General features: G+C 48.3%; 1 protein-coding gene across 2 annotated transcripts in view; it reads right to left on the bottom strand.

Annotated features, from left to right (window-relative positions):
• Positions 1-2,332: 2,332 nt before the first annotated feature.
• ETNK1 (ethanolamine kinase 1) overlaps positions 2,333-13,916 on the bottom strand; it is a 37,535-nt gene continuing 25,951 nt past the window's right edge. For both annotated transcript variants that reach the window (XM_075855643.1, XM_075855642.1), the window contains exons 3-8: positions 11,567-11,707; positions 10,457-10,599; positions 6,602-6,685; positions 6,372-6,532; positions 6,032-6,105; positions 2,333-4,374 (exon numbers count right to left, since the gene is read on the bottom strand). In XM_075855643.1, coding sequence (XP_075711758.1) covers positions 4,302-4,374; positions 6,032-6,105; positions 6,372-6,532; positions 6,602-6,685; positions 10,457-10,599; positions 11,567-11,707 — 676 coding nt within the window. In that variant the 3' untranslated portion in view covers positions 2,333-4,301. The remainder of the gene's footprint in view (positions 4,375-6,031; positions 6,106-6,371; positions 6,533-6,601; positions 6,686-10,456; positions 10,600-11,566; positions 11,708-13,916) is intronic.

Below are 13,916 nucleotides of genomic sequence, written 5' to 3'. Positions count from 1 at the left end.
ATGGGAGCTGTATATATCTGTATGTAGTGAGCTCCCCCTAGTGGAGACTGCAGGCAGCAGAATGTTATCATGTAACTATGGGAGCTGTATATTTCTGTATGTAGTGAGCTCCCCCTAGTGGTGACGGCAGGCAGCAGAATGTTATCATGTAACTCTATGGGCGCTGTATATATCTGTATGTAGTGAGCTCCCCCTAGTGGTGGCTGCAGGCAGCAGAATGTTATCATGTAACTATGGGAGCTGTATATATCTGTATGTAGTGAGCTCCCTCTAGTGGTGGCTGTTGGCAGCAGAATGTTATCATGTAACTCTATGGGAGCTGTATATATCTGTATGTAGTGAGCTCCCTCTAGTGGTAGCTGCAGGCAGCAGAATGTTATCATGTAACTCTATGGGAGCTGTATGTATCTGTATGTAGTGAGCTCACCCTAGTGGTGACTGCAGGTAGCAGAATGTTATCATGTAACTCTATGGAACCTGTATATATATCTGTATGTAGTGTGCTCCCTCTAGTGGTGACTGCAGGCAGCAGAATGTTATTATGTAACTCTATGGGAGCTGTATATATCTGTATGCAGTGAGCTCCCCCTAGTGGTGGCTGCAGGCAGCAGAATGTTATCATGTAACTCTATGGAAGCTGTATATATCTGTATATAGTGAGCTCCCTCTAGTGGTGGCTGCAGGAAGCAGAATGTTATCATGTAACTATGGGAGCTGTATATATCTGTATGTAGTGAGCTCCCCCTAGTGGTGACTGCAGGTAGCAGAATGTTATCATGTAACTCTATGGAACCTGTATATATATCTGTATGTAGTGTGCTCCCTCTAGTGGTGACTGCAGGCAGCAGAATGTTATCATGTAACTATGGGAGCTGTATATATCTGTATGTAGTGAGCTCCCCCTAGTGGTGGCTGCAGGAAGCTGTAATCTTATCCTATATCTCTATAGCCTTATATATTACTGAATAAACCAGCGCAGAACTGTTCCTGCCTCAAGATTATAATACCAAAACAGATACTTTAAATGTAAATTTAAAAACTGCAGCGGAAAGTATAACCCATGTAGAGCAGGGGCAGGGGGACCTCTTTTTTTCTGCCAAAGGCCGTTTGGATACATAGAACATCATTCGCCGGCCCTACAAAATTATTAACTTAAAATTGAGCCACAATATTCAGTCAAACATTGAATTAACAGGATGACGACGACACGTCGGTCGGTCTGGAGCGGTCGACTCTTTGGTACGTTTTGAAAGGAACTCGCAGCAGAAAGTTGTTCTGACTCCACAAGACGTGTCATAAATGTCAGATAGATGCAGGGCCCAGAGATGGGACCCCCATCCATCCCTAGTACAGGGACCCCCATCCATCCCTAGTACAGGGACCCCCATCCATCTCTAGTACAGGGACCCCCATCCATCCCTAGTACAGGGACCCCCGAAGCCCATTCTACCTCTCTGTGCTCGGACTGACTTGTGAGATTTCCGACCATGAAGCCATCAGCGTCCCCCACATCGTGATGGCAGTTACGGCAGCAGCGCAGCAGGCGAGTTACACGGTTTACGTAATTACTGTTCACCTCCAGGGGACTTACGGAAACAGCGACTCAGCGGGCCACGCGGCTTTCTTCATCATGGTCGGAAATCACACGAGTCAGTCTGAGCAGAGAGAACAGGGTTTACAGGACCCCACGCTAGAGAGGTGCAGGTCCCAGAGGAGGGACCCACGTCTATCGGACATTAATGACATGTCCTGGGGATACATCATAAATGTCCTTGATGAAAAAATAACCCTTTAGTCACCTGACGTCCTGCGTTTAGGACCGGTCCTGTCTACACTACATCTAGGCCTCAGCTAAGTTTCTACATTTTAGGTCAGGAGCAGGACAGATGGAGCCGAGCACGGTCATCACTACTAGTGAATGAGGTCAGTGCGGGCTTCACATCAGGTGACTGGACGGGTCCGCTCCTTAGGCAGGCACCGGCCTCACTCAGCCCACCACCCTCCTCCTAAATGTCAGCGATTAGGGCTGACAGAGCGAAGGAGAGAATGACACGGCGGCAGTGACAGTCAGTGAGGTCGGGGCACGCTGTGACGGGAGTGGACCGGTCCAGTCACCCAATCGGAAGGGTCCACACTGGCTGGAACGCACCGACCTCACTCAGACCACCGCCACCGCCATACTCGAGCCAAGCAGTGAATGACGCGGCAGCAGCTCGGGCTGAGTGAGGTTGGGCCGGGTCTTCTACGGCCCACGAGCCCTGGTGTATCGGATACAATGAGCGACTCCCCCCCAGACAGGACATTTCCGGACCCCAGTGACGACAGACCAGGCTTAGAGTTAACAGGGTTGCTCTTTATTTCGGACCAGTCAGAGGTTGTACAGATTTCACAGTTCTGTTTGCGACCGCCCCGACCATTACCGGCACGACCACCGTTCTCAGGCAGGACCGGCAATGTAGGAATGGCGCGGCTGTCACTTATTGCCGTGTACAATAAGTAAAGTGCTTACATTTATGAAAAATACATTTTCAAAAAGATCCAATTGATGTCAAGTAGCTTTTGGTTAAGACGCGGTTTCTGTAGTAAGTGCTGACAATTACAGAGGGGGAAACTGACGGAGGGGGAAGAGCTTTACAAAAGGGCAGGAGATACAAAGCAGCGGTGACAAATCATCCATCTACTATTTACAAGTGTCATTTACACTGGCTCTGTATGTACAGTATGCTACATACGGCGGCTCCGTCATCGCACCGGCCGCCGCACAGGACGCCCGTCTCCTCCATATTGTTGTATTTACACCTTCATCGAGAGTCAGCGACAGAAAAGGCAACACCCCGACTCCAGTAAAGCGCCTGAGGGAGGATGTAGCAGTCGGAGGCAGAGACGCTGCTCCGCACCTTCCTCACCGTAGAGGCTGCGCGTCCCATCATAATCAAACACGTCTCCCACCTTCATCTAGAAATGTCAATTTACAGTAATTTGTCCCAGTGCAAAAGCGTCCGCAGCGCGAGTTCCACCGTCTCCCCTGCAGCAATAGGTCTGGGCTACGCGGACACCAGACCCAACACCAAAAGCTTCTATGGAGAACGACCGTCGTGCGTCAAGGTTCAAAACTTTAACCAATCCGGCACCGCCCACAGAGGAGCCCCCACCTGTGAAGAGGAGACTTCTGGGAAAGTTGGCTGATAACAGAGATTACTTTGCTAGACTCCTCCTCAGACCGAGACGCTCAATTCTTCTCTACAAGAGGAGCCGGCTTGCGCCGCCACATGACAGATATACCCGTGTTGCGCAGGCGATATACAGCTCTGTGTATAGTATCACGTCAGTACAAACATGGCACACAATGAATGGGGCGCAGGTCATTTGGTTTGGCCTGGGCATCAAACACTCGCTCCCCCAGTGTCCACCGAGCTCCAATCAGCAGAATTGTGACGTGATCAGCACCGCTACATAGACGGCGGCTCATACGTTCCATGACGACAACATCCAGCGACAACAATCAACATCACCAGCGTCTTACTACAATCCCGCGACTATATTACATATATACATTTCAAGGCATATTCGTCACCCTCCCCCCGCCCGGTGCCATCTGCAGTCATCCTATAGGCTGCAGTGAGACGAGCGGCTGCACATCACGCGAGACCAGACTGACTCTTACGGTTCTACGCAGACACTCGGATCATGTCAAGACGAACTGTAATCCAGCGGCCGAGTCACGCCACGTTTTGATGCCGCGGCACAGTAGAGGCCGCTGACCCACAGAAATAATGAGGTACTGAATACTTCCAGTTACTGGGATGGGATGTACCATCATTTCAACAGACATTCACATTATACATCATGTACAGAGCAAACCAGGGGCCCGGGGCCCCATATGCAGTATCCAGTGAAATGCAAGAGAAGAGACCACAAGTGACGCACCACGGACAACGGTTCTACCACAGCTGGCGGGTGTAATTACACCGACAGGATGAGATCAGGAATATGGAGTGCGAGTCTCAGTCCTGCGCCGGCGACAGCTTCAAAAACAAAAATCAACGCTATAAATAACAGACTTAAAATATTAAATTAAAAAAAACTAAGGAAAAAAAAACCAAAAAAAACACTTGTCCCCGGTCGTCTCGTTACGAGTTAGTTGTAGATTAAAGGCTTTATCTTAAAAAAAAAAATAATAAAAAAAAAAAGGCATTAAAAAGAAACACCGCTGTCCAGAGCGTCAGGCGGTGGCGTGGTCCCGGGAGGCTCCGGTGAAGGGATGAGAAGATCCATGAAGAACCGTCCGCCATCTTCTCTGGTTATTCAGGAAGAGTCAGACCCATCACCACCGGCTTCATTTTAAAGTATTGGTTCAGCCGAACGATGGCATACCTGAGGAGGAAAGACCGAGATCAGAGGAGACCGGGCCGGGGGACGGAAGCAACCACAGCTTCTGATAGAAGTAAAGCTCCAACTTATAACACTGTGTTATTAGCCAACATCCTGCGCGGATACATCGCAGAACAAGTCTCTACAGCAGGCGGTTCAGTTTTTTTGTGACACAGAACTATAAATCCCCTGTATATAAATCTGGGGGAGCTCACTACATACAGATATATACAGCTCCCATAGAGTTACATGATGAGAGCTGTATATATCTGTATGCAGTGAGCTCCCCCTAGTGGTGGCTGCAGGTAGGAGACTGTTATCATGTAACTCTATGGGAGCTGTATATATCTGTATGTAGTGAGCTCCCTCTAGTGGTGACTGCAGGTAGCAGAATGTTATCATGTAACTCTATGGGAGCTGTATATATCTCTATGTAGTGAGCTCCCCCTAGTGGTAACTGCAGGCAGCAGAATGTTATCATGTTACTCTATGGGAGCTGTATATATCTGAATGTAGTGAGCTCCCTCTAGTGGTGGCTGCAGGAAGTAGAATGTTATCATGTAACTCTATGGGAGCTGTATATATCTGTATGTAGTGAGCTCCCTCTAGTGGTGACTGCAGGTAGCAGAATGTTATCATGTAACTCTATGGGAGCTGTATATATCTCTATGTAGTGAGCTCCCCCTAGTGGTAACTGCAGGCAGCAGAATGTTATCATGTTACTCTATGGGAGCTGTATATATCTGTATGTAGTGAGCTCCCTCTAGTGGTGGCTGCAGGAAGTAGAATGTTATCATGTAACTCTATGGGAGCTGTATATATCTGTATGTAGTGAGCTCCCTCTAGTGGTGACTGCAGGTAGCAGAATGTTATCATGTAACTCTATGGGAGCTGTATATATCTCTATGTAGTGAGCTCCCCCTAGTGGTAACTGCAGGCAGCAGAATGTTATCATGTTACTCTATGGGAGCTGTATATATCTGTATGTAGTGAGCTCCCTCTAGTGGTGGCTGCAGGAAGTAGAATGTTATCATGTAACTCTATGGGAGCTGTATATATCTGTATGTAGTGAGCTCGCCCTAGTGGTGATTGCAGGCAGCAGAATGTTATCATGTAACTCTATGGGAGCTGTATATATCTGTATGTAGTGAGCTCGCCCTAGTGGTGGCTGCAGGCAGCAGAATGTTATCATGTAACTCTATGGGAGCTGTATATATCTGTATGTAGTGAGCTCCCCCTAGTGGTGACTGCAGGCAGCAGAATGTTATCATGTAACTCTATGGGAGCTGTATATATCTGTATGTAGTGAGCTCGCCCTAGTGGTGATTGCAGGCAGCAGAATGTTATTATGTAATTGGTTGTGTGCAGGGAAACAGGGGATTTGGAGCTCTGTATCAGAAAAATGTAGCTATATTATGAATGTGCTGTGCATACAGTTTGTTGTTCCCTGTTATCAGCCATTTTAGGCAGGGAAGTGACACTACAAGACAGGTGAATACAGTCTATCGCAGGTTAGAGATTAATATTGGACTTCTATAAGATCTTCTGAGACGTATCATGAGGTCTAATAAACAGTTTTCGTCCGGCTTTTCACACAACCAGCAGCCCCCCCCCCCCCCCCCCGCCCGCCAGGAGTCAGCGAACACCAGACAATACTCACCCTAAGAAGTCAAAGTCAATTTTGGAATATTTCACTTGAATCAACGCCCAGAACCCCCAGAAGAAGTGCGACGCCTGCAGAGGAGAGAGACCACATGAGAAGGTGCGCGGCTCCACAATGACCCCCTGTTATCTGTGCCATTGACCAATCCCATTCAGGCTGATAACAGCAGACAACACAGGCACCCAGCACTTTCCAAGACCCTTTGAGACGATGCATCAAATCTATTTATATTTTTTCCATTGAAAGACATGTAGACCCCCCCCCCTAAGTATGGAGACCCCCAAACCCCCCCCCCCACGGCTCTGCACATTTTATATTGACCCCCCCCCCCACCTACCAGAGAGAACTGATTGACTTGCACATAGAGAAGCTCCACCTCGGTCTCCGACACGTCGGGTTTGATGCCTTTGAATTCCTTGTGGGCCTCCAGATAGGCTCGTAACCACTGGAGCTGCAGCGCCCTCTCTGGATAGAGGCTGTAATCCACCTCGTTCACCCCTAGTGAGGACGACACGTTAGCGGCCGCACGAACAAGCACGACGCGCGGGGAAACGAAGAGTCTCCTACCTGCAAACTCATTGAAGTGGTTCCCGATGTCGTAGGCCTGGTAGTTGTACCCGGAATATTCGTAGTCAATGAACCGCACATCATCTAGAGGGAAGAAGAGGGGGGTCATTAGTCTGTGGGGAGGGGGTGCAGCCGCAGAACACAGACCCCGTGTCACCATTGGTGGGGCTGGAGCTGTGAATATTACGGGCCTGAGGCTCCGAGACTGGAGGAGAACGGCCTCCGACTATCTATTAATGCAAAACTGGGGATGTGGAGGAGGGGGGTCCTTGTATGGAGCAGAGCTGGGGCCGCGCACTACATCACCGGCAGATTCTGGCTCACCTGTCCACAAGGAGGTGGGGGAGGGGTTTACACGGCGATGCTGCGCCAGACACCCATACCCTTCCCTTGTTTAGGCCACGATCACACACACGCTGTTTTGATGCAGTTTCTGGCATTTTTTTTTGCCAAAAACAGAAGTGGGTCCAAAGGGAAAAACGTATAAAGAAAAGACGGCGGCATCTCATTTATTTTGCATCCACTCCTCCGCCTGGTTAAAAAGAAGCTGCCAAAAACGGCATCAAATCCGTGTGTGATCAGGGCCTTAAGGCAGTTTTCTTAGGTCACTACTCATTTTTGTACCATTTTGAAAGTGTAACTAAACCTTCAACAAACTGCAGACGTGACAGAGGTTCTGATCGGTGGGGGGTGGGGGGGGTCCAGGGCACGGAGACCACCGATCGCTAGAACGAAGCGGCAGAAGCGCTCCGGTGAGGGCTGAGCCGCTTGGTTTCAGATCGTCTTTTCTCGGACGGCCGATGTGGCGGAGTACGGACTCAATACAAAGACTATGAGGCCACGAACCGCTACATCGGCACTCCGGGAAAAAAAGCCAATCAGAAACAAAGCTGCTCAGCGCTCACACGAGAGATTCTGCCACTTCGTTTTAGCAATCGATGGGGGTCTCAGTGCTCGGACCCCCACTCATCAAAACTTACGACATGTCAAAAGTTTGTCGGAGGTTTAGTTCCACTAACGCTTCTCTTCATTATGTTGCCAATATTAAATACCTGCAGTTTTCATGTTGACCACTAGATGTCAGCACAGGCTACACTGCAGACTATGAAGAAAACCAGTCTCATTTTACTACCTGCTGCGAACCTGACAAGTGAGGAGGAAGAAGGACAGAATATCAGGTCTATTTTACTGCAGCAGCCTAGATCAGCAGGTCTCACAATGACAGTGGAAAACGGAAGAGGGTACAGATGGCATACGTGACGGGACGCCTGTGGTGGGAGAAACATCCCCAGAGTCCCATGAGGTGGAAAATAATCTAAAGGTTTTACAACATTAATAATGGGCTGCGCCGGAGCCGTAAACCACATGTACGCCCGACGGCCGCACAGCGGATACAGACCCTGATCAACACGAACGTGTCAGTAAAATTCACAGCCCGGCCTCCGATCACCAATGTGAGCGTTTCCCGTATATCCGACATAGCGGAGGGCGACTCTACAGGACGTGATTTATAGCTCCGCCCTCACATTAATCTCCTTTATAAATTACAGATTAAAAACTGAAGTTACGAACAATTACAAACAAAAAAGTTCTAGAAAGAGACTGATGAGGCCGTTACCAGGATGCGTTCACTCCTATGTGGGAGGCGCAAGTGAACATGTGATCGACAAACCGCCAGTCAGTGCGTTTAAGAAGCATGGAGCGCGCCGCCACAGGGCAGCAGCAATGGCAAACCTAATCTGCGGCAGATGAAGAAAATTTGGCACTCACATTTTACAACACACAAAACTTTATTGGTTAAAAAAAAAAAAAAAAATGTCTCCTCTACAACAGTTTTAAAGTGGAATTCAGCGATGACGTCGGCAACCAATCATTTCACATCAACACAGGAGCCGGACGACTAACCGGGAAAATTATGGAGTACATCAGGCCATTACTCCAGTCACATCCAGAGCAGCGTTCAATAATTATATAAGACATGATAAAGAATTCATGCTGGTCTGGACGTAATATAGAATTAATAAATGCTGCTCTTGATGTGACTGGAGTCTAAGACATAATATAGAATTAATGAATGCTGCTTTGGATGTGATTGATGCATAAAACATTATAGAATTGCTGAATGCTGCTCTGGATGTGACTGGAGTATATCCACTACAGTGGCTTATAATTGAATATGATACTATAAGCCCCTTGGATCTCAGTCTCACACGGACGCCGCCACGTTGCAGTGTTTTTGCAGGGACTGTAAACATTTCTAAGCGGTCGGACTCCGGCGCGGACGAGAGCCTAATCCCTGAAAATTTCTGTTCTGTATAAATTTTCCACTTCAAATCAAAGAATGAGATTCCACTTTAAAACTGAGGCGATCAGCGCCCTGCCCCCGGGAGTGACTGCCCCAAACAAGTTATAAACACACATTATCCAATCAGCATCATCGGCTTGTATCGCATCACTCCCCTCCCCCCTCCATACGGATATTAATAAACTAACAGGAGAGACGTATCAATGGCGTCCTCCACCGCTGCCGGCTCTTGTCGTGCGGCTGAAGTAAACGCCAGTAATAGTGTAGAGAGCAGCGGCGCCTCCGCGTCACTGCTCTATACCCACCCAATCAGCCGCAGTCCAGAGGAGGCAGGAGCAATGAGCCCCTAAACCAGCAAGGCTCTGACAGGTGGGATACAGCCACACACTGGGTCAGGTCCAGTGTGGGGGAAGGGGCTTCTGATCATTTAAAAGGGAACACGCACATTTTTAGAATTGTTGAAAGGAACATGTCCGGGACCTGCGCCCCCCTCCCCAATATCTCATAGTTTATTGGCTGTGCCCCTTCTGCTCCTATTGGATTCACTCTTTACAGTCCTGACCCCATCAGCTTCATTCACAAGGAGTTTAAAGGGGCGGTCCATGATTTGCTTGCAAAAACAGCGCCACACCTATCCACAGGTCGTGTGTGGTATTGCTGCTCAGCTCCATTCACTCCAATAGGGATGAGCCATAACACCAGACACCACCATGGGCAGACGTGGCGCTGTGTATTGGAAGCAGGTAGCCATGTTTATCTTATCATGGACAACCCCTTTAAGTGGCCCGGTTCCGTGTAGCATGCCGCAGCCCCTTCATCCTTGGGATTGGTGGAGTCCTGGAACCCCTCAGTCACTCCTCCGGGCAAAAGACAGAATAACGCGCAGGGTCCCTGTCAGGGCCTTGTCTGGTATCGGGGTGACTTCATTACTGCTGGCCAGCGAGCGGTACAGTGACCCTATATCCTACACACGGAGGCTGCCATCATAATCAACTAGCCATACAGGGAGGCACGAGGCCGTGGGCACCTCATACCCGGATCATTCCATTGAATAAAGCCGGGTATCTATTCCCATATAGATGGTTTCCTCCTTTGTGTGTAGGAGACGGGACCACTGAACGTGTCTTAAAAAGGATCGTCCATAAAGAAAGTTTAATCATTGTACAAGGAAAAGTTCTGCAATGACAGGTAAAGATAAAAAATAAATTAAAAAAAATCCTACCCAGACAGCAAGCAGAGATATTGAAAATGAAAAGGAATTGAAACCGTGTCTGAGAAAGTTGCAGAACTTTTGCTTATAAGATGATTACATTTCATTTTCGTTGGACCGGCCCTTTAATTGGGAGGAGTTAGTGAAAGTCTGGACGGTTAAGCGAAAGAGAAAACGGAAGCAGTCCAATAACCGAAACCGAGCGACGTTCTATTACAGCAAACGGCTTCCACAAGGAAAGATTTCCCTACTTACCAAAGGAAATGTACAGGGAGAATAAATCCCCCAAGCAGTAAAGACTGATAAGCGGCGCCAGGTACTTACTGCCGGGGACACCTACCTCTCTTCTCATTGTAGATGATGTTCTTACAGAGCAGGTCGTTGTGACACAAAACGACCGGAGAGCCCAGACCGGACAGCACCTCCTCCATCCACGCCATCTCCTGCTCCAAGACCTGCCGGCTCGGGACCTCGCGAACAAACCTGCGGGAAAAACGGAGAACATGAGACGTCACCGGATAACAAAGACAGAAGTCGCCATAATGGCCGAATACCGATATAGATGGATGAAAAGGAGGGCGGACATGTTGGATCTTCTGTTGCCATAACTGCAGGATCAGACGACACAGGGTTTACAGTCTGTAACCATGGAGATATATTATTCTGCATCAGGGCTGCAGACGCAAAACGGGATCAAATTTTCACTCAAGACGGTTTGTAAATTTTCTTAAAACTTTGGTATTTAAAGAGCAGAATGAAAAACGCAACTTCCCAATAGACGGAGCTTCAAACCCTCAGCGCTCAAGATCTGTGCTGGTTGTCAGTGAACGGGGATATCATGGTTTACACCCAGAGGCTGAGAATATGTACAGGCGGAGGCCCCGCGCACAGTCAGACGAGGGCACGGCCGACCGCCAACAGTCCCCCGCATGTGCAGGTCGCGCTCCCATTATAGAGTACGGGAGCCCGGTCCGTAAAATAACGAAAACTGGGACATGTCCTATTTTTTACGGCGCCTTTCTACGGCCCGGACACCTTCCCGTAAATACGAGGGAACGTGTCCGGCAGCCATAGAAATGAATGGGTCCGTAATTACGGATAAAATCTACGGTCGCGTGCGCGGGGCCTTAGGCCACGTTTACATCAGCGTCGGGTTCCGTTCATGGGTTCCCCCGATAAAAAGGTCTAACGGATACCAACGCTGATGGGAACGAGGCCTTAGACTTGCTCACAGCTGAGGGTTTGTTACAATGCATCAGTGTAGACCATCCTCAGTGAGCTAAACACTCCAGTCTGATACATGGTGTACATTGGGAATGTTCCCATTTACAGCCAATCACTGACAGCAAGCAGAGATCTGGAAAATGGTGAGGAACTGAAACACATTCTTTTAGAAAGCATTGGCTCTTTTTGTAGTAGAACGATGACAGGATCCTGAGAGATTCCTCACCGGTCGTGGATCAGCTGGTCCGGGAACTCGGAGGGCACGAGGGAGAAGTACGCTCTCATCTTCAGCCACAGGTTGGACTTCGGGATCCAGCCATTGTGCGCGTGGATGGCGTGAATCTTGGCGAGCTGGCGAGCGATGAGCCTGCGGGGACGGAAGGGGAGAAACAATGTCACATGTTCCAGCCATAGAGCTGCGTACACAATGAGGGGGAGGGGTCCAGGCCCCACGTACAGCAGGAGACCACCGGGAACCCAACACGTAGTGCGGGAGATGTGGGGGGTTGTAGTCGTCACTCCCAGCAGAACAGGCCGATCCACACATTCAACACTCAGGCTCTGTTCACACGCAGCAGCAAAACACCTGAAATTACGGAAAGGTTTTCGCCTGACAACCGCTCCTGATTTATTGTAACTAGTCGCGTTTTTCGCGGTGTATTTTACGGACATTATTGGAGCGGTTTATCAATGAAGTCAATGAAAAACGGCTCCAAAAACCTCCCAAGAACTGTCCTGCACTTCATTTCCGGGGGCATCTTTTTATGCGGCGTCTTGTGACAGCGAGGCGTAACGTTACACCTCGTGGGAACAGAACAGCGTAATTCCCATTGCAGGCAGCGAGCAGATGTTTGGAGGAGTAACGGAGCCGTCTTTTATGGCGTAATCTGAATTATGTCCGAAAATAGGCCGTGTGAACATCCCCCGAGATTTAATAGCGAAATATCCCCCCTCCCCCCACAGATTCCTGGTCAATCATCAAGTGCTGCTCCTGAAGTAAAGACGCCCCCCACCCCCCACCCCCCCCCGCAGATTAACCCGTTAGTGACCGGCCCATCGTGTTTCTACGTCGGTCACTAACGGGCCTTATTCCGATGCCATAGACTTTTTACGTCGCGGCATCGGAATAAGTTTACAGAGCAGGGAGCTGTCAGATCTCCCTGCTCCGGCTGCTAGAGGTGTCCGAGGGCTGGGGGCGTCCCTGCTCTGCAAGGTGAGATCGATATTAGTATCGATCTCACCCGTTTAACCCCTCAGATGCGGTGCACAATAGCGAGCACCGCATCTGAGTGGTTTTGGAGAGAGGGAGGAGCTCCTCTCATCTCACCGGCACCCGGCGATACGATCGCCGAGGGTCTGTGTCTGTAATGGCAGCCGGGGGTCTAATAAAGGCCCCCAGGCTGCCTGGAGTGAATGCCTGCTAGATCATGCCGCAGGCCTAGCAGATGCCTGTCCGTGTTAAACGGCCAGGCAGTAATACACTATATACAGAAGTATTGCAGTGTATTATAAATGCGATCGCAGAATCGCATATTATAGTCCCCTAATGGGACTAGTAAAAAAGTGAAAAAAAAGTTGAATAAAGTTAATTAAAAAAAAAATGTGAAAAAAAATGAAAAACTAAGCTTTTCCCCTTACAAACTGCTTTACTATTAAAAAAACTAAATAAAGTTAAAAAGTTACACATATTTGGCATCGCCGCGTCCGTAACGACCCCGACTATAAATCTATTACATTATTTAACCCGCACGGTGAACGCCGTAAAAAAAATAATAAAAAACTATGGGAAAATTGAACACTGACTTTAAAAAAATGTGATAAAAAGTGATCAAAAAGACACATCTACTCCAAAATGGTACCAATAAAAACTACAAGTCTTCCCGCAAAAAAAAAGCCCTCATACGACCGCATCGGCGAAAAAATAAAAAACGTTACGGCTCTTCAAATATGGAGACCCGAAAACAAATAATTTTGAAAAAAAAGCGTTTTCACTGTGTAGAAGTAGCAAAACATACAAAAACTATACAAATGTGGTATCGTAACAACCCGCTGAATAAAGTTATTGTGTTATTTATACCACACGGTAAACGGCGTAGATTTAGGACGCAAAAAAGAGTGGCGAAATTTCAGATTTTTTTCTATTCCCCCTCAAAAAAAAGTTAATAAAAGTTCATCAATAAATAATATGTACCTAAAAATGGTGCTATTAAAAATTGCAACTTGTCCCGCAAAAAACAAGCCCTTATACAGCGATGTCTGCGCAAAAATAAGAAGGTTATAGCTCTTGGAATGAGACGATTGAAAAACGTAAAAAATAGCTTGGTCATTAAGGTCCAAAATAGGCCGGTCATTAAGGAGTTAATGGGGCGGATCAGGGGCCCATTCCGTTAGTAAACTTCCACCTCAGTGACTGGCGCTGTGAAGTGACCACTTACCCCCCGAGGTGCCGCATTACAGTCACCACAAGCCTCTTAGCAGCGAATTATAAAGCGGAAGCGCCGGGTGAATTACGTGGAAGATTTAAAAGAGTCACCTTCAGGAGGAAACGGGGACGAACGGAGAGAGTGAGGGACGGC

Source organism: Rhinoderma darwinii, chromosome 3 (assembly GCF_050947455.1).
Source record: "Rhinoderma darwinii isolate aRhiDar2 chromosome 3, aRhiDar2.hap1, whole genome shotgun sequence".
Classification (NCBI taxonomy): Eukaryota; Metazoa; Chordata; class Amphibia; order Anura; family Rhinodermatidae; genus Rhinoderma; species Rhinoderma darwinii.
Note: the sequence above shows the minus strand (reverse complement) of the source record. Positions and strands in the feature narration are given on the sequence as shown.